Here is a 26,227-nt window from a genome sequence, read left to right as displayed (position 1 = left end):
ATGTGACTAATGTTACACAGTGCTGCTGTTGTCAAGCTGCTGGGGCACAGACTCCAGCTCCTGTCTGATGCAGAGGTTTCTCATTCTAGTGAGGTTACTGATACATTTATTCCCTAAATTCAAAAGGTGAGGTCATTTCTCCTTTCTAATCTGTTGTGTAGCAGGGTCGCTGGCGCCGACAGGGTATTGAGCGTCACTGAGGTGTGTACTGCAGATCAGAGGAGGACAAAGGAGCGTCTTTCTACATATAAAGTGCTCTGCCTGTGGAACCACACTCTTTTTAACACCTACAAGCAAATGCAAGGATTGACTGCCCAGAGAAGGGCAAGCCCAGCCAGCTGCTCCGTTCACCGTTCCAAGAGCAAGCTCAAAGGAATGTGGCCAGGAGGACAGCCTGAGATTCGAGTTGGATTTCAGAGGGAGGTTGTGACAGGGAAAAGTCGGAGCTCCTAAGGAGGACGGACTCTTTTTCACACCCACAAGCTTTCACAGGCTCGATGATCACCGGGGTGAAAAGTTCATCACAATGATGGAAGAGAAGATTCCGAGAAGAACTGGACCACTGTATGTCGTAAGCCGAGAAGCAAATCGCAGGAGGCGTTCCCCGCAAACAGCCGGAGGAAGACCCAGACACAGCCCGGGCCAAGCTACAAACTGAAACAAAAACTGGAAACAAGAAGGAAGGGGGAGCGAGTGGAGCAGGGCTCTTTACCGGGAGTCGAAGGTAGCCATGAACTGGGCGTATTGCACATTCCCTTCTCCATCGAGGGGCAGCCTGTCCAGCAGCTGCTCAAACTCGTCATCGGCGATCTCCACGCTGAACCTGCGGGGCAGAGGGAGGCAGTCACACTAGCCAGGAGCTCGGCCGTTCCGCCTGGTCACTGCTGGGTCAACACGAACCACAATGCCCTCAGCATATGCCGGTCATTAACTCTTTGTCAGGGCCTCGCAGCTCAAGAGCGGATGCCCCACACATGAGTGTCAGAGGTTAATCAGGGCTTCCCCGGCCACAGCGTCTCGAAACGCACAGCGTCTAGCTCTCAATCAAAGGATATACTCTGCGCCCTGCAGTCCAGGACCTCAGCCAAATCGCTGCCTCTCTGGTCGCAGCAAAAGAATTCTAGTTCTAAACAAAGCTCTTAAAAATAAATACAAAAAACGAATGCGCAGTGTCTTGCTGTAAATTGATTTGTGCAATACAAACAAGTTCAAAAGGGATTTAGATTACATACAATACACATGGCAGAAAATTAATTTTCAATACTTATGTATGCAACTCTGCAGCCAGCTATATATTATTAATGATCTTTTAAAAAATAATCCAAGTCAACAAAGAGATTGAAAAATCGGCACCACAGATAATACCTGCTTTCAATCGCAGCTCTGAACTCCTGCTGGCTTATGATTCTCCTGTCAAATTTGTCAATTTTCCTGGAAAAGAGACACAAAAGGCATATGAGGATGTAACACAATCATACGAATCGTTATAAAGCCTCAAAAATCAATGTATGTGACCAATTCCTCTCAAACTGTAACAGACAAGTGTCATAATCATGGGTTTGTTTCAGCATTATTCCCATCTACCGCAATGCTTTCCCTCCACCAAGAAATTGGACGCCCCCTGCTGGTTTGGTATGATTATGCGGCAAGCTGTTCACCCAAGGCTACATGCTAACCGCAGGTAAGCTGAAGGCTGGCGCTTGCACTGTGCTAGGTCCTGATTGCAGGATGGCATAGTGCTTTTCTGTCTTGTTCTCGCCATGTGATCAGTCTTTGTCGGGAAGGGGAAAGATGCCTATGAAGTCTGTGGAGGAGCACAGACACACACAGAAGACTTGCAAACAGTAGTGACATTGGACTGGTGGCGGCCAATTAAGAGAGATCCACGCTAATCTTGGATAGCGATTACCACGACGTTTAACGCTGAGGAGGTTATTCTGGACAGTTTCAGTGGTGGACAGAATAGCAGGGCCACCTCTACACTCTATCATAAGGTTTAGGTTTTTAACTGCCCTGGCAGATTGCCGACTCGTCTCAAGTAAGGGCTTATATCCTCTCCCACTTCAACCAAGTCACTGCACAAGACAGATCACATCTGTTCAGAGGAGTTTGATTTCAAGCACAGACTTTCCTGTAGGGAAGACACACACAGTGTTTTCTCTAGTATGATTGACATCAGTCAGAACAAGTTAACAATTTTTGTTCTGTTTGCTGTTGAGCTACGGTAGCAAAGAACTTTGTGTGTTTTGAAGCATTGCTGTACCTGGACTGAGCCACAAACACTTCCTTCCATAACACTCTCACGGCCTTTCTGCTCATCTTTGTGAGGAATTCAACTACAGTCTCTGCTGAAACCGGCCTCTCAGGCACAACAATCAAGTCTGCATTTCCCGTGTGCTAACGACAGTCAACCTGACACTCAGCCAGTATTTGACTTTCACTTCATAAATATTCTTCTGCATGTAGTCAAAGATTCTTCCAAAACATCCCTTGCATTTTTCAGTGGCATGTTCTGACCTCATTATTTTTGTGAAGGAATAGTTCAAAGTCCAGAGTCAATTATTCCTCCTTTTTGCATGGTTTGATACCAGAATACCTTCATCATTTTTCATTCACCATTTCAACTTGTTTCTCTCAGGTTCCACCCTGAGTATATATGAACACTGTTTTAGTATGGCACTAATACCAGCAGATTTGTGGTGACGAGACTTTCACTGATATGGCACTGTAACAGAGCAGCTGTCCCTCTGAGCTGTCTGTATTAGTTTACACTGCAGTTGTGGGGCTCACAAACCTGTCTGAGATAAAATAAGTATAGTTGTTCGCAAGAGACAGCAAGAGGAAGATAATATACTATTATCATCTATACTTTATGTACAGAATATAGACCTGCCAACAGGCACCCTGTAACAAAACACGCCTATCTCCCAGAGCTCTCTGAAACAAAAGGGATTAGTTTCATGTGCATCATAAGAAAAAAAGCTGGACAGCCATGAAGGTATATTACAGTCAGTTTTGCCATAACCGGTAATTAGATTCCCAGTTTCAAAAATTAAAAATAATATATTTTATTGTCAACAGAACAACTTCAAATCTTCTTCAAACCTGTGCACCTGTACTGCCTATAGTTCTAGTGAATATTCTGTGAAGAATTGTGACGCAGTTCTTAGTGCCTGCTGGGTTTGGCCATTTTAATTTGAGTATTTGAGAGTGTGTATCAGTAACAGTTGGGATTATTACTTCACGCACAAGCCAAATTTGAGGGAGTGTGTTACTTACCGAAATGTGTCTAAAAGAGCTAGGAAATCAGACTGAAACAGGTGTGCAAGTTTCGCCTCTATCGCTGTGACTGTAGAGGCCAGGCTGATGTTTTCCTCTCGATTGAATCTGAAAAAGAACAGTGTGAAGTGTCAGAAAACAAATTTTCCAGAAATCGAATCTAATGATTATGATATGTTTGTACCACAGATACTGTATATGTTACAGTAAGAACACGAAACCGGGGATTTCAGAAATCCTATCATATTTACTCAGGGAATTCACCAAATCTCAATTCTTAGATGTACATCTGAATATTTTTTTAACATCTGAAATCCCATGTTAGATATTTTGGGATTTCACAAAATCCAAGGCAATATTTATTGGAAGCGTTGTTTGTGTCGTAAACTTAACAAACAAAGTTGTGTTCTATATTTAAAGTCTGCTAGGCATACAAAAATAAAACACATTAAAATCCCAGGCTTCATGTTTTGTTTTGTAAAATAGGTGCTGATACATCCAGGGATGGTACAGCACAGCTGAAATTGTGGTGTTCAGCAACACGAACAGTCAGAAATAAAATAGCCTTAGCATCACACAGGAGGGTGATCGAAAGAGCTGTCCCGGCGTTTCTGTCATGATTCAGCACTTGCAGTTCTGTCCCCAGTATTGATCAGACTGGTGATCCCAGGACTCCATTATTTCTGATTAAAGGCTGCAAGCAGCTACTGTGTATAGTCAGGAACAACACATCGTGTTGAGGCCGGTGATGCTGATTTCACATGGTGTTGGTGGAGCATTTCCGATGGCTACCCACACACAGAGAGACACACACAGACATTTATCTGCTCATTTTTCTGTATCTTCAGTCTTCTGATCTGCAGTCCCATCAGTGTGAGAATTGTCTCGAGAGGAAGGAGTCGTTTTCTTTCATGCCCTTCAGTGGGGAGTACAGAGATGAGTATCTGCTGCTGAGCTGCACACTAGCACATAACCACCCTGAAGACTTAACTTTCGTAACATTTGCAGCTGCTGCAGTGTAAACTGCACACACTCCACCTAGATCATATCTGTTGCAGGTTTTCATTAACAAAATGAACACGTTCTGTAACATTTGGCAAGTTTAAAACTTAAGACTTCAACTTTTGCACTAATTTGGTCCGGCATCTGGGTCTGCATCTTAAGCGGTCTTCCTGTTGCCATTTGTAAAACAGCCAAGAGATCACCAAAGATCTCTTTGGGTTCTGGGGTTAAACAGGGCAATTGTCCTGCAAGCTGTGTACACAGCCAGGCCTTGTGTTAGACCCCCTGCCCCCTGGGACTCACTGTACTGTATAGTGTTTTCTCAGCCTCTTCGGGGTGATTAACACTACTTAAGCTGCTGGCCGGCACAGGGTACCCACTCACTTTACACGACTGTCACAATTGAAAACATGCGCCCGGGACAGGAAGCCCAAAGAGTCTGCAACAGTCTCTCTTTCCCGACAGACGCAGGCTGTAAATGGTGAAATCTGTACTTTCACAATGCCACTTTATTGTTTCTCCAAGGACGGATGAGCATTTGCGTATTAGTATTGTTATAAATTGTTTGCGTTCCCTGTCCACAAAAGTTATAAAGCCTGTGGCATCTGCTTCCCAAAATATACTGTATTATTCTCAACACCAAGAGCAGGCCTTTCACACAGTAAGGGTTGGTTTGGGAGGGATGAGTAAATATTGCACAGTATTAGATTCTTGATAGTTTTTTTTTAATGAAATTGCAAAAATATGAGGTATTTCGCTTGAAATATAGGAATAAAGCAGGTTGTTTTTCGAAGTGTTAGGACTGGAGCTCTGAGATCCCTCTGAGGCGGATGCAGAGATACTAACTTGTGCTGCGGGTTGGACAGCAGTTTGTGGGTGACTCCTTCCTCGCTGCGGTCCTGAAATCTCCCGAGGAATTTGACGTAGTCAATCCCAGCCTTGCTGCCTTCCAGACCACATCGAGCCAGGAAAAGACTCAGGTGCTCTTTCTTCAAGTGCAAGTCGAATTTCGCCAAAACACGCAGAAACTCGTCCAGTGGAACCTTTATAAGGGAAAAAGACACGAGAAAATCACATTAACATTTAGAACAAAACCGTTTTTTTTTTCTCAGAGTCAAATGCACACAGTGTAAAGGAGAAACACTTTTTTTTCTAACTGAATCCATGGACGTTTGGGTTTGGAATGAATGCAAGCAGTTGATTTGTCCGCTCACTCTACTTTTCACTCCACTGGTTGGCGAGACGCTCTGATCCGTCGGCTAATAATCTAGATCAGGAACGGGCCGCTCCAGTTTCGGATGTGTCTGATTCACTGTGTCCTCCAGTCTTCAGTCCACCTCGCACAGTAAGTTGACTGATTGAAGATGAGACCGGAGATGAGTAATAGGATCACGTGGCGGAAGACGATCTCAGAAGGGAATGCCAACCCAGCCCCGCTGATTTCCGCTTCCCGTCTGCTTCTAAGTGGACACATGCTGCCTGTCCTCTTCCCCCGCCTCACCACCCCAGGAAGGACCAAAGCCCGAGTGCCGTCTCCTCCCCCTGCTGGCATGCTCGTACCTTGTTCTCCTTTGTGGGGCTGCATCTTTCAAATTCACTCCTCATCCTCTGGAAGCCTTCTCTGAACTTGTCCTTCAGCCACTGCTCTATGGTGATGGAGGCTTTGCGCTCCTCCTCTGCCTTGGACAGCATCCTGGACTGCTCTGAACACACACACACACACACAAAGACAGCGTCAGGGGACTCTGCAGACCCATAGCTGGAGGAGAGTCTCTTCCGTTCTTTTGAGGTGCTGTGCTACACCTTTAGACTGTCAAGCATTACTTTCAGCCAAATGCTAGAGAAACAGTCATACTGTAGCTTTGGCAACACCTGGCTTTTTAACCTGTTTTTTTATTTCTAGATATTAAACTGATAAAAATAACCTAAAACTTAACGATATGACCTAGGGTTCGCCTTCAGGTTCATTTGATTACGTTAGTGTCAGAAAGCCTTGTAAGGATAAACAGAAACCTTGAGGTTCACACAAGCTGTTGTACAATAGCGCCCTCTGTGGGGGGCTACGGTAATTACAGTTTTACATGATTTCTGCAAGACTTGAACGGACCCACACTTCATATTGGCAGATAGAATGGTTGCTTCTTGTCCAAACAGTAAAGCACCAGAGATTTTGTTTTAAGGCCAGGGCAGAGCAGATATAAAATAAGGCAAGGCATTCTTTTACGAATCCCTTAGGTATCCAGTTCAGGCAAGAGCATCCAGAGTCTCACCAGCAGTGCAGAACTGCAGATCATTTTTATTGTGACACATTCCTGAGTCCTTACGGTGTAAAGCACGGGTTCCCAAACCCCTCAGGTTTTCTGTGTCATCTGAAGGTCTTAACAGGAAGACTTTAAAAGGAGGGTTTTAACCTTCTCCACAGCTTTAAGAGGTTGATCATCTAAGAAGACGTAGAAAACCTAGACTGGGAGCGCCCAGTGTAGGAGATACTGTAGGTACAAGCCAGTTTGCTCAGATGCCTGTGGGGAATTAAAGAACTGTCAAAAAAACTGTCACAGTGCACCAAAATAACAACTTATTTTTATGGAACAAGTAATAGGTTTATTAGCTACCCACCTGAACTTATTTTTATGCCTAATCATTGTTTCCAACAATTTTAATCAGACACTTACTCTGTGAATCTTCCATGCTCACAGAGTCTGCTGATTGTCGGCCCACATTTTCCAAGGGATCCTTTTCAAAATCAATCCCAAGTCTTTTGAGTAGAGCACCTACTCTGATGGCTCCAGTTCCATCCTGGTCATATCTGCTGGAAGAAAAGGCCAGAGTTCTACCTTATCAAGATCACAGCGTCGTGTAGTGTAGCTTATCAAGAGCTCAGTAAGAAGCCAGTTATCAAGAGCACAGCGTCACGGTGCCAAGAAACATATCGAGAGTTCAATGACACGTGTGACATATAACGCAACATCCATTTGAAAGTTTGAAATCACTATTACTTTACATGTCACCAAGATGACGGAATGAAATTATCCAGTTTCTTTTCTAGTAAGATCTGCAATATGCATGACTGTGACTGGCCAGTAGGGTTGTAGAGGGGTTAACTAATGTTAAAAATAGGATAAAAAAATCGAATTTTGTTCTTAAACTGTGTCTCCCACTGAGCCTGGTTATGAATAAGGTTCTGTAGTTAATGCATTATTAGGCTTTTAATGGTCAGAGGTCTTCACCCTGGGGTTTGTTTTACTACTTTCTCTAGCTTTTGATCAAGGGGCATATTTCAGCAATCCTGTATTTTAGTACTTAGTATCGAACCTCTTCCAGAGCTTTTCGAACTCCTCGTCCTCCATGTGCAATCCCATCTCCTCCAGCAAGTGTCTCAGTTTTGGGGCCACAATCCTGCTGGGCCCGTCTGGGCTCTTCAGAACCAGCTGTTCGGCCATATCTGCAAACCTGAGGAATACACATGCAAAATAATAATAGTGATAATAATAATAATAATAGACTACCAACTACTAGTAATCTATATTTGATTCACGTTCCTAATATTAAAAAAAAATATATGTTTAAAATGTACAGAAAGATAAATCCGTCTTGCTGTCATACCTGACAGTGGTAGCGAAAACAGATATTTATGCAGTTGTCTGACTCGGTTGCCCCACGAAGTACAGCCCCCAACCCAGCCCCTTGCTGTTAAAAGCGTCCATAGTGAGGACCTGGCAGTTCAAAAGATAACAGCTCTCACGGCTTGGGGGACCTGCTGCTTCAAGAGTCTTAAAAACAGCAGACCTCAAAGCCTCGGATCTATCAAAAAAATCTTTGGGGATAATGAGATTAGATCAGAAACTGAAATCACTGGTTTCAGGCAGCCTGCTCTGCTCTGCTCTCTTTGACTCTGTTGCTGCGCTTGTCCGGGTCTTCCTGATTAGTCACGGGGATTTCGTACGGGCTGCTGTGACTGAACGTGGTGAGCCAAGGCCACTCTCTCCCCTGCGGTCGCAGCCTCGTCCACCGCGGAGCCGGCCGTGTACAGCAGCAGTTATTTTCTTTTGATTTTAACGTACAGTTAGCTCTTTGTCTGCTTTGAGTTACTCAAAAATGGCTCCACAATGAGATGCTAATTCCTCGATTCCACTTTTGTTTTCCAAATAGGAAACCTACTGCAGGTAGTTTCCATTACAGATGTGAGGTCATCAGTAAGATGGTGTTTAACTGGCTTGGACTGAAACAAATAAAACAATGATTTAGGCACGGCAATGATGGGTTATTTCTAATGGACTGCTGTGCGATTTTCAAGGTTTTGTTATCTGTTGCTATGGAGAAAAAATCATCCAGGGAATGAAACCACCCATTTCAACAGACACACACAGAACCTGTGTGTGGGGCCGCAGCTGACGGCGAAAAAAAGAGACTAGGCTTGTCTCAGGGAGGGGTCTCCACTTGAAAGCTGAGGGAGTCGAAAGGCCAGGCGGCTGTTTCTCACAGCGCCAGCGTCTCTGTGACTCAGACTCCCCGGTACCTCTGTCCGGCCTTGCCCCGGAGCTGGGCGTGGACCTGGGCGGCGGTCAGCGGGGCTCCGTCGCCGGGACGGTGGAGCGGGCTGAGCCAGGCGGGTGCCCCGTCAGCGGCCGGCTCTCGGACCGCCCCGAGCAGCTCCTCGAACCGAACGATGGTCTTCTCGGACAGCTGCAGCCTGCGGGGGCCGGGCCAACACAAGAGCAGCAAGGGTCAGAGGCGGTGAGGAACGAGCGACCAGGCTGACAGCGGGCTGGTCGGGGAGGGGAGATGACATATCACATGAGCGTAACTGGTAACAGGTGACACAGGCAAACCCCTACCCAACGTCTTATTTATTTTGAGCTGTGATTGTATTTATTTAAAGCTCCGGACTTGTTTTTTAATCTTATGCAGGCTTGATTTTTATTTGGTTATGGTTTCCTGTTGTGCGAAATTGTTATGTATTGTGAATACATGTCTTTTCAGCTGCTCTGCCTGCACAGAAAATGTCCTGTGTGGGACAGTCCAGGAAGTAAGTAAAAAACTTACTTAACATAAGAGTTGAATAGGTGTTGGGAAGGTCAGGGCCTTGGTTAGCCTTGAACTTGCTTGACCCGAGGGACGGCAGCCTGGCCATGTGGACGAGGCTGTTGGGCGGCCCTACAGAGCCCACTGAATGGAGGCTGCGTAGACACTGCGGTTGGTGGAGGGGCGCTCAAGCAGGGAACTCTGGGCAGGAAAGTCTGTTGTCCTTATTTAGACCTCAGTGATCAGCTGATCTTATGGAACTGGGATTTGCCTTCATTTTCTTACTATTATTTCCCCTTTTCTATTTTTTGCACCTTGCTAAATTGACATTGATGGGTCTTCCACTGTCCTACATGTACCAGAGTGGGCAATGTTTATTATGTTCTTGAACTGGCGATGCGAGCTGCCTTATCAAATCATTAGGCAGATACCTTTGGTTACATTACATTCAGACAAATATCAGCTGGAGCTACAGAAGCTTGCCGATGTACTAGTTTATCTTCTTTAACTGACTTTATTTTCTTCTTCTTCTTTGCGATTGTGTACGTCATTATAAATGCTTGACTCCACACATCTACCCGAAAGAGTGCTTCTAGTGAAAGAACACTGACCTTAACAGCAGCTGTTGGTACTGTTTTGTGCTTATGAATCTTCCCAGAAACTTGGTGATTATCATGAGCAGGACATCCCTGCAAAGACAACAGGGTGATCTTAAAAAGATAACTTTAAAAAATAGGTAAACAATGTGTAGGTCAACTTAAATTATAAAATCCTTTTTGATCATTGAATAAGATTAAGTTTTACTGATCTCAGGTTTCTTTAACGTAAATGTTTCAGGTTTAAGTATTAACATTTTTTTCTTCAATGCCCATCCAGAGACTCATCTCTTCTGGTTGTGTGTTTTCTGAGATGGAATCAATAATTGCCGTAACTGTAAGCTTTCAAATTACATAATGAACAAACATGATGCAATGCTGAATCCACATCAGACTGCTGTCTTCAGATCTGTCGGTGTGTGATATCCTCTCTCCTGTCTGCCCACTCGTACTTGTTCTACTGCACCTGCTCACCTGTACCTGTACCCCCATACCTCTGCACCTGTACCTGCTGACCTGTACCTCTACACCTGTACCTGCTGACCTGTACCTGCTCACCTCTACACCTGTACCTGCTCACCTGTACCTGTACCCCCATACCTCTGCACCTGTACCTGCTGACCTGTACCTCTACACCTGTACCTGCTGACCTGTACCTGCTCACCTCTACACCTGTACCTGCTCACCTGCTCACCTGTACCTGCTCACCTGTACTTGTTCTGTACCTGCTCACCCATACCTCTTCACCCATACCTCTTCACCTGTACCTCTTCACCTGTACTTGTTCTGTACCTGCTCACCCATACCTCTTCACCTGTACCTCTTCACCTGTACCTCTTCACCTGTACTTGTTCTGTACCTGCTCACCCATACCTCTTCACCTGTACCTGCTCACCTGTACTTGTTCTGTACCTGCTCACCCATACCTCTTCACCTGTACCTCTTCACCTGTACTTGTTCTGTACCTGCTCACCCATACCTCTTCACCTGTACCTCTTCACCTGTACTTGTTCTGTACCTGCTCACCCATACCTCTTCACCTGTACCTGCTCACCTGTACTTGTTCTGTACCTGCTCACCCATACCTCTTCACCTGTACCTCTTCACCTGTACTTGTTCTGTACCTGCTCACCCATACCTCTTCACCTGTACCTGCTCACCTGTACTTGTTCTGTACCTCTTCACCTGTACCTCTTCACCTGTACTTGTTCTGTACCTGCTCACCCATACCTCTTCACCCATACCTCTTCACCTGTACCTCTTCACCTGTACCTCTTCACCTGTACTTGTTCTGTACCTGCTCACCTGTACCTCTTCACCTGTACCTGCTCACCTGTACTTGTTCTGTACCTGCTCACCCATACCTCTTCACCTGTACCTGCTCACCTGTACTTGTTCTGTACCTGCTCACCCATACCTCTTCACCTGTACCTGCTCACCTGTACTTGTTCTGTACCTCTTCACCTGTACCTCTTCACCTGTACTTGTTCTGTACCTGCTCACCCATACCTCTTCACCCATACCTCTTCACCTGTACCTCTTCACCTGTACCTCTTCACCTGTACTTGTTCTGTACCTGCTCACCTGTACCTCTTCACCTGTACCTCTTCACCTGTACTTGTTCTGTACCTGCTCACCCATACCTCTTCACCTGTACCTCTTCACCTGTACCTCTTCACCTGTACTTGTTCTGTACCTGCTCACCCATACCTCTTCACCTGTACCTGCTCACCTGTACTTGTTCTGTACCTGCTCACCCATACCTCTTCACCTGTACCTCTTCACCTGTACTTGTTCTGTACCTGCTCACCCATACCTCTTCACCTGTACCTGCTCACCTGTACTTGTTCTGTACCTGCTCACCCATACCTCTTCACCTGTACCTGCTCACCTGTACTTGTTCTGTACCTGCTCACCCATACCTCTTCACCTGTACCTGCTCACCTGTACTTGTTCTGTACCTGCTCACCCATACCTCTTCACCTGTACCTCTTCACCTGTACTTGTTCTGTACCTGCTCACCCATACCTCTTCACCTGTACCTGCTCACCTGTACTTGTTCTGTACCTGCTCACCCATACCTCTTCACCTGTACCTGCTCACCTGTACTTGTTCTGTACCTGCTCACCCATACCTCTTCACCTGTACCTCTTCACCTGTACTTGTTCTGTACCTGCTCACCCATACCTCTTCACCTGTACCTGCTCACCTGTACTTGTTCTGTACCTGCTCACCCATACCTCTTCACCTGTACCTCTTCACCTGTACTTGTTCTGTACCTGCTCACCCATACCTCTTCACCCATACCTCTTCACCTGTACCTCTTCACCTGTACCTCTTCACCTGTACTTGTTCTGTACCTGCTCACCTGTACCTCTTCACCTGTACCTCTTCACCTGTACTTGTTCTGTACCTGCTCACCCATACCTCTTCACCCATACCTCTTCACCTGTACCTCTTCACCTGTACCTCTTCACCTGTACTTGTTCTGTACCTGCTCACCTGTACCTCTTCACCTGTACCTCTTCACCTGTACTTGTTCTGTACCTGCTCACCTGTACCTCTTCACCTGTACCTCTTCACCTGTACTTGTTCTGTACCTGCTCACCCATACCTCTTCACCCATACCTCTTCACCTGTACCTCTTCACCTGTACTTGTTCTGTACCTGTTCACCTGTCCTTTTCCCTCAGGGTCATTGTTCTTGAAGAGCTGCCTCATGGTGAAATACCCACCGGCTCGCAGTTTCTCACGGAGGAGATGTTCCAGCTGCCGATTCCCAGAAAGAACACAGAAGTATTAAATATTAAGACGTACTGGGCTGCTATTAAAACATTTTTCCTTAAACATGCGTGAGAACTAAAAACGGTACAAGAAACTTCAGGCTTGCATAAAATAAAGTTGAGATCACACTTCCATTACTAGGTTTACATTAAATGAATTACTGAACACTGATTGTATATATCCAAGGTAGGCACCACTATTACTGCTATTGTACTGTAATAATACCAGGTAACAATATAATAATCTGTTACTCTAACAATAACATCACACAAGATTAGAACAGTGGCTAAAATAAAATTAAACATTTAGTTCATTGTTATAATGAAATAATTATCTTGGATAATAATGAGAAACTTCTGCATCATGAAACAGAATTTTCTGTTTCATATTTCCCTCAGGTGTTAATGCAGAATAAATCAAAATATACACTATATTCTAAAATATTTAGAAATGTTTGTGCCACATTTTTAAGGAAATATCGTGTGTATCCTCTCAGGCATATTGCTTAGACGAGTGTGTGTCTGGCTTCCTGAAAGTCCTGTTGTTGTGTACAGATTTTCACCAGTACTTTGAAAGCGTGTTTTGGGTGGAAGCTATCCTTGTGTAGGGTTAGGGTTGGGGACAGACACCGCCAAGGGCATGGCACGCTCTCCGGACAGAACAGACTGCACCTTTGCCTTAGGTTTAGGTTTAGGGTTAGGGTTTGGATTAGGGTTAGGGTTAGACACCACTAGGGGCACGGCGTGCACTCCGGATGGAACAGACTGCACCCTTGTGTTAGGGTTAGGGTTTGTCACGCCCTGTACACCCAGAGGGCGCTGCTCTTCTGTCCTGTTCCTAGTTTCCTGTGATTATTCATGTCTTTCCGGTGTGTCTTGTTGTGTAGCCTATGTACTTCCTGTGTCTGCTCTGCTCCTGGCTCAGCATTGAGGGTACAATGTCCTGACACCCGCCTAGCACCAGGTCTCCCCACGTCTGTGGCCTGAGGGCATAGGTTTCTATACCGACATTGTCTGACCCCCTGAGCCTGGGCTAACCTCCGTGTTGCCTCCTTTTACCTCAATGCATAGGGTCTTTATTGCCCTCCTGGCCATTCCACAGCTTGCCCTTTCCACCATCAGTAACAGAATGCTGAGCCTACACTAGACCCTGCGAGCAACTTTTTTTTTAGTTGTTGTTTCCTGGTTTTGGGAATTGTATTTTTTACTCCTGGAGCCGGGCTTCCATGCCCCCTGCTCTCCCTCTCTGTTGCGAGATATTTTTTACGTGTTGTTTGTTCCCCTGTTCCGTCACGGTTTGTATTTGTTGCGTGTTTTGTCTGTCCCAGGCTCCCATGCCCGCTGGTCTCCCTGTCTGTTGTCAGTCATTTTTTTATGTGTTGTTGGTTCCCCGGTTCCATCAGGGTTTATTTTTTGTTGTATGTGATTTTTTTACCTGTTCTGTCTGTTTTTTTGTCTCTCTCCTCCGGAGCCCAGTCCAATCCCCCCCTTCCTCTACTCATTAAAGGTTTATTTACCCCAGAGGAGGGGTTAGCTTTCAGCCGTGTACTCCCAGAGGTTTCCTTTCAGTTAAATGAGGTTTTTCCTCCCCCCAGTGCTGTGCTGCTCTCCTTGTCGTTCCACAGCATGCCCTTCTGACATCCATGACAGGGTTAAGGTTAGGGTTAGACACCACTAAGGGCACACCCCAGATGGAACAGACTGCGCCCTTGCGTTAGGGTTAGGGTTAGAGTTAGACACCATTAAGGGTTAGACACGGGTGCACTCCAGATGGAACAGACTGCACCCTTGCGTTAGGGTTAGGGTTAGAGTTAGACGCCACTAAGGGTTAGACACGGGTGCACTCCAGATGGAACAGACTGCACCCTTGCGTTAGGGTTAGGGTTAGAGTGAGACACCACTAAGGGTTAGACACAGGTGCACCCCAGACGGAACAGACTGGGCCCTTGCGTCCGGGCCAGCGGCGAGCTGCCTCACCTCGTCCACCTCAGTCTGCAGCTGGGTCCCCGGGCGGGAGGCAGTGCTGGCTCTGCTGCTGCAGGCGCTCGCCCGGCTCTCCGCTCGGCCCCCAATCTCCGCTCGCAGCCCTGCGGCACGCAAGAGGCACCATCAGCCAGCTGCCACCCCCTGCGGGGAGGGGCGTTTCCACCCCTGCACATCTCTTCAGCTGCAGGCGAAGCTACAGGCCGCAGGCTGGATCCGCTGCACGTTAAACGTCACAGCGGCCAGTGAAAGGACCGTTCACAGTGTAGCTCTCTGCAGCACCGGAAAAAACAGTTTACTCAAATAAAGAAAAAACAATCACTGACTGCAAGTTCATTGCAAAACAGCTTGATTACAAACTTGTGTATTTATTTAGTTTCGGGGTCTCCCCGTGATCCCAGTGAGGGCCATAAAGAAGGTTTCATAGGCAGCCTTTAAATGACCAGTTTCTGGAGGCCAGGAACAATTCCACTGCGAATGCTTAAACAGGTACTGTGCTCAATCAGATCATTTAGAGATCATTTAGAAGAAAAGACAGAATATCCTTCAACCCTCAAGGACAAGTGTTCCCTTCATTGAAAACTTATGTGGTCATTTTGAGCAATTGCTTAACCTAGACCCCTGGTTTTGATGCTGGAAAGTGATGTCATGACGCAGAGCGAGAACATGCATTGCAATCTGAGGGAGCCAGCCTACGGCTGATCTGGTCAGCTCACAGAAACTCAGCAGGACTGGACCTGGCTGGTTCTGGTATGGGAGAGCTCTAAGGAAAACCAGGTTGCTGTTGTACATGGTGCTGTCGGGCCAGTAGGTGGCACTCTTACCTCTCTGGACCAGAATTTCCAGTCCTGTGCCCCAGTATGGTGATACTGTATTAGGGCGCTGCAGGAGGTGAAGTCCTTCAGATGATCATTACACTGAGGTCCTGCCTCATTAGAGATCTAATGGATTTGCAGTCCATCTTTAATTGTGTCATGTATACCTACGTTTGTGCAATATGCTTGTGGATGGTGCAATATATCTTCTTTGTGCACCGTACATAATGGTTTATTTGTGTATTTTCTGTATTAATAAATTGTACTGTTCTGTGTGTGTTGATTGTGCCTCGCTGCTGTTGCACTGCAATTTCCCTCACGGGATTAATAAAGTATTTATCCCCTGGCACCGCTCCTAATATTAGGGGTCTTAACCCTGATGTCCTGCATACATAAATCCGTGTATGGTGTACAAATCCGTGCAATTCTTCTGCAACCCTGTGATGGACAGGCAGGGGGAACGGGTCGTCTTCTCCCAGTGTGCGTGATCCAGTTTGTCCCCACTTCCACCCGGACACGCCACTCTCCAATCAGGGGTGGGTGCACAGAAGGTGGCATGAAGGTGGCATGACTTTCAGGCATGTTTATAACAAATTACCCGCCACTGTCCCTAGTTAGAAAATCTATTCACAAATTTCAGGCCCAGATCTGTTAAACTGCCGAGATAATTTGGTTTTCGATTTTTTTTTCCCCACGGTGTTTCGGTTACGCAGCAACTCGGTTTATTCAATTGGACAACGCTGCCCTCTTGTGGCCATTATCTGTACTTGCAGTATATTTTACCATATTGAAGTATTACGGGGCAAATATTAAAATAGCTGAAACTAGAGTGTAAAGCTCTTGTAATTATAACGCTTGTGTTTTCATCTGGTAAACCGCTCCCACCTTTCTGCCACTACGGCAATAATATTTAAACAAAACAAATATTCTAACTAACAGCTTTCATATCAAGAATGGCACACTAGGCTACCAATACAATACAAACTAATCAGACCGAGGATATCCTTATAGAGTATATTGCTGCTGGTCATAATATTTCCTGGAACACATAACTTTCCCTGTAATATTTTATTTATTAAAACAACTTTTAAACCATACTTTCAACTATTACTTCGGACGCATAGGTCCTAAAAGCAGACAAGACGAACCGAAATAGCAACATTTCTCTATTCTTACCTCAGAAGTGACAGAAGTGGAATTCGGAAATCTCATAATAATCTCATAAATTGCCATTTGTAATATGATTCCAGGAAATATTTATCTTTTGTTGCATCTTAAACTTGCGACTTAACTTCCCGTTTAAAAAAATATTTGAGACTTTGCTCCCCAAAATGAGTTTGACTAGCTCCTAAGATGCACTGCTAGGCTCAGAGTGCACTAATTCTACAGAATTAAACACGAATGGATACCAGACAGATTTTCAAACGTCTAACTATTCAAATGAGAACATTTCGTTCCAAGCATTTATTTATTGTACATAATCATTAAACATACTCCATTCAAATGCTGCTTTTCACACCAGGTTACCCGCATGTGATTGTTCTCGGGTAAATACATCGTTAGCTCAGAATAATAGCACTTCTGACGCGATATCAGGGCAGTCCCACTGTACCCCTGTAGTTATTATTTACGCGAAAGTCATTTTTATGTCTTGGTTAGTAAACGAAACCCGCTCTGACTGTAATGCACTGAGTCGACATTACATTAAATTAATCAAATTTAATTCGCAAATGCAATCATAGACTGTACTAATGTAACACGATCACTATTTCGAGTTAAGGCTACGTCTGCAATATTTTAAAGGATGAAAAATCCACGCATCCCCATCCAAAGTATTTTGAAGGAAGCAAGCTATCCTTCCTTTTCCTAAACTTTCGCTTAATTTACTCGGTTGACTTAGTTTATACTGTAGTATGAACAGCAATCGATCCTATAGATGGCGTGCTTACCCACAACACCAAGGTGTCTCAAAACAGCCTTATTCATCCGTAGAAACCAACGGAGGCATTTAGTTCAGTGACAGATTTAAGGGTGGGTTTTGGTTTAGAATATAAATGTGCATTCCAGAAAAACAGAGAGAAATAGAAACTTACTTTCTGGAGCTGTTTGTGGTGCTGAAATGAGTGTGACAGCATCTCAAGCAAAATCGAGAAAATGCCCAGCTACGTCTATCCAGCGTTAGGCGTCCGGGTCCACGAACGCCGAACGAAAACAAGCGACACCCGACGGACTCCCTCTTAAAACTTGCTGACCGCTCCGTTTGCCAAATTGTTTTCTCGAGGAAACAACAAAACGACACTTTTCCTACCTTTCAAATGCCTCCTAAAGCAAAGCAAATGCATCAGAAAAAGTCTAGTTCTTACTGAAACCCTAACCCTAGCTCGGGCACTTCTGGAACTTCACTTCACATACTGTCTCAACAAACACGTCAACAAATACTGTGTTCAAAACGTCACCCAAATGTCTCCCAACTAGTGAGAAACATTTAAAATAACGCTTTTCGGTATATTCAATGTACTGTATCTGCGCTGAATCTGTTTTAAATTTCCAGTATTTTGCCTTTTCTCACCTGCTCCTGAAGTGGCGTATAAAACGAACAAGTCTTGTGCCGTTTGCGGGACAGCATTACAATTACCACTACAGCATGGCCAGCAGTATCATTGCATTTGGCCTTAAAGGCAGGAAGCAGAAGAACTCCGCATGCAGATCGTGTGTTTTCACACTTCAGATTTTTTTAACCATTTTTGAGCGACAGCCGCGCGACTTGACAAAAACTCCAACACGGTGCGCACATTTTCACCTGGATTGGAATCGACCTCACCTGGGAGGGGGGAAACGTGCAGCTTGTTTCGCACCTCCGACCCCAGCCCTTGCCTCGTCGCCCTCGCCCCTGCGGAACTCACCAAAGACGGGCAGCCGGGGCCTCTCCGGAGCCGCAGCCGCTGCCACCTCCACCCCTTCGGGGATCTGGTGTATGGGGAAGGGGCTGTCTCTCTCCGGCCTCGGCCCCTTCTCGAGTTTCGGCCGGTGGCTCCTGCTCCGGCTCCGGGACAGCGCCTCGGCTCTCCCCCCTTCGCCCGCCGTCTCCCTCGGGGCTCTGGCGCTGTCCGCGGCGACGCCTCGGAGCGAGATGGAGTCGGGGTCCCCCAGCCTGGACAGCGGGTGCTGGATAGCCGGGAGGCGGCATGAGCCGGACGAAGGAAGGCGTGCGATCTCCGTCGCTGTCATATTCACATGGAAAGAGCTTCTGACGGTCTTCAGAGATTTAGGAGCTTTTCTTTCTATGTATATTTATGCCTTGAAAGGCCGCCAAACTGCAGTCAAGGATGATCTATTGTCCAGCTTTCTATGTGGAATGTTTGGTTTACGCGGAACTGATTCCGCTTCTGTGCAAACGTGTGTACAGTAGTATTGCTCAAGTGCGATCGATCGGCTACTGTTGCCTTTAGGTAAATATTGACCGAACCGAATCCCAGTAGCCAAGAAAGTTGTCCTCAAACTCTTCCTCCTCCTGCTGTTTTCTTCCTCTGAATAAGTAAGTATGAAGTTGCTACTGGCAACAGAAAGCGGCCCGGTCCCTCTGAAGTAAGCGCCGTGGGGAGTAACTATGCAGACCAGGCTGGATTGAGAAGTCTTTCAAAATTAACATATGCAGAGTCCTACATTTAAAAGCTCTGGGTTAATATGCATGTATTTAAAATAAATAAATAAAAATGAAAGAAATCGACATTCCTTCATTAGCCAGTTATAAATCTCGGTGCATTCCCGATCATTCTTACAGCGGTTCCGATACTAGGAATATCAGACACTACAATTATTCTTACAGTCAAAAACAGATATCTGAATTTTCTATTCTACTTTACAGATTCTAGTTAATTTCATTTCAGTCCGGTCACTGGGAGAATCTATGTATGCCATACATTATTTTTTGCATAACCTAGAAATATAATATTTCAACAAACACAAAAAAAATATATAAAATGTGATGTGAAGAAAGTTAACATACAAACAGTGAGTGCACAGAAAGAATCACGCTTGCCTTGGTGATACGATTTTCTATTTAAGAAGTAATTGTTGACAGTATCTTCATTTGTAAGCACCTGACGAAAATGTCTCCGCCTCCGTAATTGAAGGGCGTTCTTTAAATTGTTCTTTTGAACTGCTACAATATCAGGTTACTCTTAAAGTGAAGCCTTAGAAACATGTTCAATTCTACCGTTGCTATGCAGCACTTGATACACAAACAGCTGTGAAACAGACTGTTCAGCAATACCAAGAACATTTCAGAAATGGCAGAGTGGTATTTCTTCACTGGCTTCTAAAACGTGTAGTTGGTTATTTTAATCAACCACACAAATGTGCATACAATCTTATTTTTGTCAGTTATGGAAAGGGTCTGTTGGTACTACAGCCTTACTACACTCGGCAGAGTCTGGTTATTCTAATAAACTCAATTTATTCTTCAGATTGCAAAAAAAACAACAACTAACAAACAGAAAGCTTTCTTCTTCATAGGATTGATTACAGTAGATAATTAAGAGAGAAATCGATAAAAAAAGAAGGAAGTACTTTGGATTGGTACTTTAGTTACTGCAAAAGTAACTATGTTTTGGATATGATGTATCAGTGTGTTTTTCTTGGAAGCTTTTATAATGCTTAAACTATCTTTTAGCATTTAGGTATGATTGCTTTAGTTTTTTAATCACCTTTTAAAGTTGTGGAAAATACACGCATATATAACATTGCACTTTATAGAGGCTAAACAAGAATAACAGTCTGTCACCAGCACTATTTTTAATCAGCATTACCAGATTATAAAGCCAGAATGACAGAACCAATCTCCCGACAGTGCTGTATTCTCACATGGGACACGACAAGAGACAAAACTTCCTAACTCTTATCCTACCCTGGCCAGACAGAGCCCAAGGTGTGGGATTGTGTCCATGGTTGCTTCAACATGAAAAGAGAGCAATCGAATTTCTGACCCGCCAAGGTCAATAAATAGAGGACGTTGTGTGAAGATAGATTTATGCTCTTGCTTGTAAACCTTCTTTTATAGGTGGCAATACCTTACAAAATGTCTCTCAGCAAATTAAACCCAAAAAGCAGGTAAATAAATCAAGGGGGTTGGGCTGCTAAAATCAGATCCTGAGAAACATTTCAAGCGTCTCTTCGCAGTTTAATTACAGGGACAAACATGCTGCAAAAAAACTGATCGTATCTAAGCGGCGCTCTCCACAGGCCGCGGCTGACATGCCTGCAAGGCCAGCTTGCGGTTTTCTTTCTCAAAGCAAGGAGTCTGACAGGGGCATACTGTAGTAACAGAGAGGGCAGAGTCGAGTCAGGTCGGCCTCAAAACGACAGGGTTCCCTTCTCTGTTATTTTCCTGAGGAAGACTGAACGTCCCAGCCAGGCTTCTGCTGAAAGTACAACAAAACACTATGAAGCGTGCATGGAGGTGAAATACCTGCTTTGTGCCGTGACCTGTCAGGAAAGGGAAATCAGGTGTATTCATTCAAGCAATCCCCATCCTCTCACAGTTGGAGGACTGGCGCTGCTGTGGCTACAGACAGCCTGGGATGTTTGCAACAGCCCCGAGGTTCAAGAAGAAACGTTAGCGGCAAAGCGCCCGTGTGCCATGATCGTCTCCGGACGTCATGCTTTTGTTTTCTGTGAGAGATTACCGTCTTAAACCTCGCGGGGACTCGAGTGGCGATTTTCCTTGATGTTGTAAATCGACCCATAAAGATTCTTATTGAAAGTAATTCAGTCATTCAGAAACGGCGGGTCAACATTCTAAAAGTTCTTAAAGTTTACGCAGTAAAAGTCTTCACATGCGTAAATGGATGTAAACGAATTTTATCACTATGAAAGTGGTTCGCCGGCCTTCGTGACGCCACGGCAACATTGGTAGGAGGTCAAGTTTAAAAACGATCGGTGATGAAATGTCCCTCCTTTCTTCCGGTACGCGTGTTCTCCGATCTCGCCCCCCTGTGACACACTGTTCAAACTTCGGTTCGGCCGATGGATTCGTTTCAATATCGTTGCTGAGCTCTCTAACTTTTCGATCACCAGACTCCCTTGATATGCTAGAACTTGAGAGACTGCCAGCAATTAATGTAAATAAATGGTTCTTCGTTTTCACACTGTAGGGGCCTCAGACACCAGACAAGACCACCCCCATGACGGTATACTAAAAGTCAATGTCACCTTTATGTCCGGATCGATTTGATCTGAGATTATATGTTTGTATTGTTGCCGGTGAAACATAAAACACGCCGGTATAATAAAAAAACGTTGAAGCAATGTGTAAATAATATGAGATACATTCAAACCTGGAATGTCATTCATACGGCCACAGTATAAAACAGGGCCATGTGCAAGTGGACAGTTACATGATCTGATAACCAGTGTCTCCAGATGTTCTACCCGGGAAATGTTCGAGTGTTTCTGAAGTGAATGAATTCATAATTGCAAATAAGCGTTTCGCCCTTCGAACTGTATGCTTCTTCTTTTTATTGAATACCATACCTGATTTCTTTTCTTTAAATTCTCCGCTCTTAAATTGTAAGAGAACAACGCTGAACAGCTGACTTCTAAACACGGGCGAGCAAATGACAAATGTGCGAGTGGCTCTGCTCTACTTTACTTCTATGTTTCTTGACATCTAGTTTTACTTCACAGACACACTGAGACTGTGTCGCCCGCAATCGATGGCTGAGCAGTTCTCCGGCGTTATGAAATGCGTTACGATGTCTCAGAAATTCCTGAAAGTTGCAGTGCTCAGGGTTGACGGGACGCAGGTTCAACTTTTAATTTGCCCTTTAAATGTCCCCGGGGGTACAGCGCTGAACTTTCTTTAATAAAAATGGCGTTTGCATTGAACTGTGACCTGGGAAATTTATTCAGCCGCACCAATCTGATTTTGGCCAGCGGGACTCCCAGTACCCCCCTGTCTCGCGATAGACAGGCTGGATATATTAGGGACGAGGGGAAGCCATCGTTCATTTGAAGGGACACCCATCTGCCGGCGGGTTGCTGAGTGGAGAAGGGCGCAGTGTGTAACCTGACCTATATCTGGCACAGAGGGGCTTCGCGATGACGGACGCAGTGGTCAGCTTTCTGAAGGACTTCCTGGCGGGCGGCATTGCGGCGGCCATCTCCAAGACCGCCGTCGCCCCCATCGAGAGAGTGAAGCTCTTGCTGCAGGTGAGGCAGTCTCCGAGCTGGAGCTGGGGGCGCAGGGGCATGTGAGCGCGGCGCTCGGCGGCTTTCCTGGAGGCGTGTGCGGTCATCGGCGCTCAACAGGTGTCCAGGCGTTAAATACCGGCAGCGAGCGCTCTTCAGCCGAGCGGCGGAGCGATGAATGAAACCCATTAACACCAAACATTTTTTTTTCTGTGGGCTTTCTTGCTAGACAAGTGAAGAACGCCTTGCAGAATAATGTCTATAAATACTCCAAAGACGTCTCCCACTCGTTCCATAAGGAAACGTCCCTTTTTAGTCCCATAATATGTTCGCTCTCCATGGTGCTGCGTCTTTGTCGCAGCGTCTCAATTCAGACGTTGTGTTAACTTTATTTTATCTGCGCTTGTTTTGTGCCGGGTTTGTTTTCGCTTTTGGAAGTAGGTGAAAATGTGTTTATTCGATGGGAGCTGGACCTAACGCATTTTCCGAGCAAGTCCTGTTTTGTCAGGGAATTACGGACATAAGCTGGATTCTCCTTAGCGAGTCTTCTGACACCGGATAAACCTCACTCGCTCGCTCCGTGTGCGCTCCTAAAATTAGCCCCTCGCCATTACGCGCACAACCTCAGCCCTTGAATGACATAATATGTGAAGTGTTAGGGAGCTCAAGAGCAGGGAGTTGCCCGTGCGTAACTGCCCCCTAACAGTCCAAAAACAAAACAAAACAAAACAACTCAACAGAATGGTTTAGAAAGATTTCTCATCGGAGACAGACATTGTGGGAAAACACCTCCTAGGAGAGCAGCCATGAGAGACTCCTCATCTTCCTCATCGACCTGACGCCCGGAGGTGCTGTTTGCTAATCCCGCGGCTGGAGGGGATACTGATCTTTGTTGTATCTGTTTGTTTGCCTCCAGGTCCAGCACGCAAGCAGGCAGATCTCCGTGGAGAAACAGTACAAAGGGATCATAGACTGTGTAGTGCGGATCCCCAAAGAGCAGGGCTTTATCTCCTTTTGGAGAGGCAATCTGGCCAATGTGATCCGCTACTTCCCCACCCAAGCCCTGAACTTCGCCTTCAAGGACAAGTACAAGACGGTCTTCCTCGGAGGCGTCGACAAGCGGACACAGTTCTGGCGCTACTTCGCCGGGAACCTGGCGTCCGGCGGCGCCGCCGGGGCCACCTCGCTGTGCTTCGTGTACCCGCTGGACTTCGCCCGGACCCGGCTGGCCGCCGACGTGGGCAAGGGCGTCAGCGAGAGGGAGTTCAGCGGCCTGGGCAACTGCATCACCAAGATCTTCAAGTCTGACGGCCTGCGGGGTCTGTACCTCGGGTTCAACGTTTCAGTCCAGGGAATCATCATTTACCGAGCCGCGTACTTCGGCATCTACGACACTGCTAAAGGTAATAGCGAGTGGAAATAGTACAGGGGGGTGTTAATGTGAGCCTGTGCTTTTTTCGTGAGCACCTGGCGGGGGAACGGTAGCTGCTGCGTTTACGCACCTACCCAGACTTTATATTCCCGGAAAACCACACGTTTCATGGCACCGCTGTAACGCCAAGTTGTACGAAGAAGGAAAATCTACATTTCTTAGAAGCTTCTTTGCAACACACGACGTTAGAGACGGGGGAAAGCGGGTTGCTTGAATGTATTGTCGCGTCGTTTAAGGCTGCTGGGATCACTCAAAGGGCATTTCATCCAGTTTGCTGTTTTTGGACTCTACAATCTAGAGTACAACTGGAAACATAAATTAAATGTTGTTACAAACGACTCATTTTCATTGTCCTTGTGTTTTCAGGCATGATGCCGGATCCCAAAAACGTGCACATCATCATCAGCTGGATGATTGCGCAGACCGTGACCGCTGTTTCCGGCTTGGTGTCATACCCCTTCGACACCGTCAGACGTCGTATGATGATGCAGTCAGGCCGGAAAGGAGGTGAGCTATTTGATAGTATAAGGATCATTCGTACGCAATACTTATAAAAGTGATCACGTCAGACGCGATCTGTACACCGATAAATTATTACAAGAAGTAACAAAAAACGGATTTATCATGATTAGATATGCTTGTTGTGCAAACCCATAGACTCATCATACCCTCGATTTTGTATTTGATTTTAAAGGCAGAATTTGCTGCATACGGTCCAAAATTCATTTATATGTGGGGTTCTGTGCTTTAAGTTTAACTTTGAATGAAGAGGTTAGCTAAAATGCTTGATAATTTGATTCATAAGTGTATTGTTTTTTTTTTTCGACAGCTGACATTATGTACAAGGGCACAATCGACTGCTGGAAAAAGATTGCAAAAGACGAAGGGCCCAAGGCATTCTTCAAGGGTGCCTGGTCGAACGTCTTGAGAGGCATGGGTGGTGCTTTCGTATTAGTACTGTACGATGAAATTAAGAAAGTTGTCTAAGTATTAAATGCAGTTGCACCGAAGTTCAGTTGTGTCGTGCTGTGCTGAAACTGATTGAAAGGGCAGCGACCTTGAGGAGGAGGAAGAGGGTGGTGTTCATGCTCTGCACCAACCACACAAAGACGAGATCCAGGTGGCAAAGCTGGGGTAGCACAACAGGTAGAGGCATGTAGGTAATAGACCCAACGTCTCTTCCAGTCTGAACATATCACCACGAAATTCTGTGCAATATGGGTCCTTCAGTCCTGGATGTTTCTGAGCTAAACACAGAAAGTGAATTTCCATTTGGAAAAGAAAAGACAGTACAGAATGTCTAAAAATCCTACTGTATTCATTTATTTTATACCGATTTTTTTACAGCGGTATTTATCTTTCTTTTTTTTTTCCAAATGGGGCTGACAATCCAATGTGTTCTTTTACTATGAGATTAAAAGGCTGCTGTGTCCGGCTGTCTGAACTGTTTTCTCCGGGTCATCATTCAGGATTTGCCCTGGACTCTGGGAAGGGGTGAGCGAGTAAAACAGACATGGACCCAGTTTGCTTTTTGAACGAAGACGTATTTCAATACGTCTTGTACAGCTGCGGAATATATTTTACTTTAATGCTATGTGGGATGTTCGTTAAACCAACCGTTTCTGGGGTAGTGAACAAAACAGAAGGTTCATAATGCAATTGTCCTTTACAGTGATGGGCTTGGTTTTCCTCTTATAATTTCAAGCATATTTACTTGTTGCTTTCAAGTAATGCAATGACTTTCTAGGTGCCTCTAGTTCTGCACAAAATCATATTTCAACCGTACTGACACTGAGTGGCCACGATCCAGTCACCCTCTGCTCGTCATCATCTTAAATTATACATTTATGAATGAGCTGTGCTTATCAACACAGCTCAGATCATTTCACATGCTATGGTTTTTTATTTGGATCCCTACTGATCCTCAAACCCCATCCAGCAGTTTGGGGATGTTTATGATCAACACTCCTAGTGGACTTCATTCAGCAGCACATCGTCAAACTGCTGAGGCATGAAAATCCACGCATGAAGAAACAGCATTTCTTTCTTTCTTAATACCTCTTAATGTGTGAGAAGCAGACCTACATGATGTGCGTGATGAGCATTATTTATCAACTAGAATTTGATT

The 26,227-nt window shown here is 45.4% G+C and overlaps 2 protein-coding genes across 2 annotated transcripts in view; one reads left to right on the top strand and one right to left on the bottom strand.

Moving 5' to 3' along the window:
- LOC148840416 (EF-hand calcium-binding domain-containing protein 6) overlaps nucleotides 1-19,632 on the bottom strand; it is a 34,320-nt gene extending 14,688 nt beyond the window's left edge. Inside the window, exons 1-12 of the mRNA XM_088922076.1 lie at nucleotides 18,383-19,632; nucleotides 14,659-14,768; nucleotides 12,567-12,667; nucleotides 9,915-9,992; nucleotides 8,798-8,971; nucleotides 7,594-7,731; nucleotides 6,954-7,090; nucleotides 5,842-5,984; nucleotides 5,128-5,324; nucleotides 3,280-3,387; nucleotides 1,366-1,431; nucleotides 713-823 (exon numbers count right to left, since the gene is read on the bottom strand). Of these exons, the coding sequence (XP_088778202.1) occupies nucleotides 713-823; nucleotides 1,366-1,431; nucleotides 3,280-3,387; nucleotides 5,128-5,324; nucleotides 5,842-5,984; nucleotides 6,954-7,090; nucleotides 7,594-7,731; nucleotides 8,798-8,971; nucleotides 9,915-9,992; nucleotides 12,567-12,667; nucleotides 14,659-14,768; nucleotides 18,383-18,707 (1,688 nt within the window). The 5' untranslated portion in view covers nucleotides 18,708-19,632. The remainder of the gene's footprint in view (nucleotides 1-712; nucleotides 824-1,365; nucleotides 1,432-3,279; nucleotides 3,388-5,127; nucleotides 5,325-5,841; nucleotides 5,985-6,953; nucleotides 7,091-7,593; nucleotides 7,732-8,797; nucleotides 8,972-9,914; nucleotides 9,993-12,566; nucleotides 12,668-14,658; nucleotides 14,769-18,382) is intronic.
- A 2,842-nt stretch (nucleotides 19,633-22,474) lies between these two features.
- slc25a4 (solute carrier family 25 member 4) lies at nucleotides 22,475-25,109 on the top strand. Its single transcript, XM_088926356.1, has 4 exons — nucleotides 22,475-22,688; nucleotides 23,584-24,070; nucleotides 24,466-24,606; nucleotides 24,929-25,109. Exons 1-4 carry the CDS (start codon nucleotides 22,578-22,580, stop codon nucleotides 25,084-25,086), a joined length of 897 nt encoding a protein of 298 aa, XP_088782482.1. The 5' UTR covers nucleotides 22,475-22,577; the 3' UTR covers nucleotides 25,087-25,109.
- The last annotated feature ends 1,118 nt before the right edge of the window (nucleotides 25,110-26,227 follow it).

Source organism: Atractosteus spatula, chromosome 1, assembly GCF_055471065.1.
Source record: "Atractosteus spatula isolate fAtrSpa1 chromosome 1, fAtrSpa1.hap1, whole genome shotgun sequence".
NCBI classification, from domain to species: domain Eukaryota; kingdom Metazoa; phylum Chordata; class Actinopteri; order Semionotiformes; family Lepisosteidae; genus Atractosteus; species Atractosteus spatula.
This window is presented reverse-complemented; position numbering and strand designations above follow the sequence as displayed.

What these genes read in the sequence shown, in the direction of transcription:
- slc25a4 (XM_088926356.1), top strand. Translation starts at nt 22,578, where the DNA reads ATGACGGACGCAGTGGTCAGCTTTCTGAAGGACTTCCTGGCGGGCGGC. An exon ending in GAGTGAAGCTCTTGCTGCAG is followed by an intron (nt 22,689 to 23,583) that starts GTGAGGCAGTCT and finishes GTTTGCCTCCAG; the next exon opens with GTCCAGCACGCAAGCAGGCA. An exon ending in CATCTACGACACTGCTAAAG is followed by an intron (nt 24,071 to 24,465) that starts GTAATAGCGAGT and finishes TTGTGTTTTCAG; the next exon opens with GCATGATGCCGGATCCCAAA.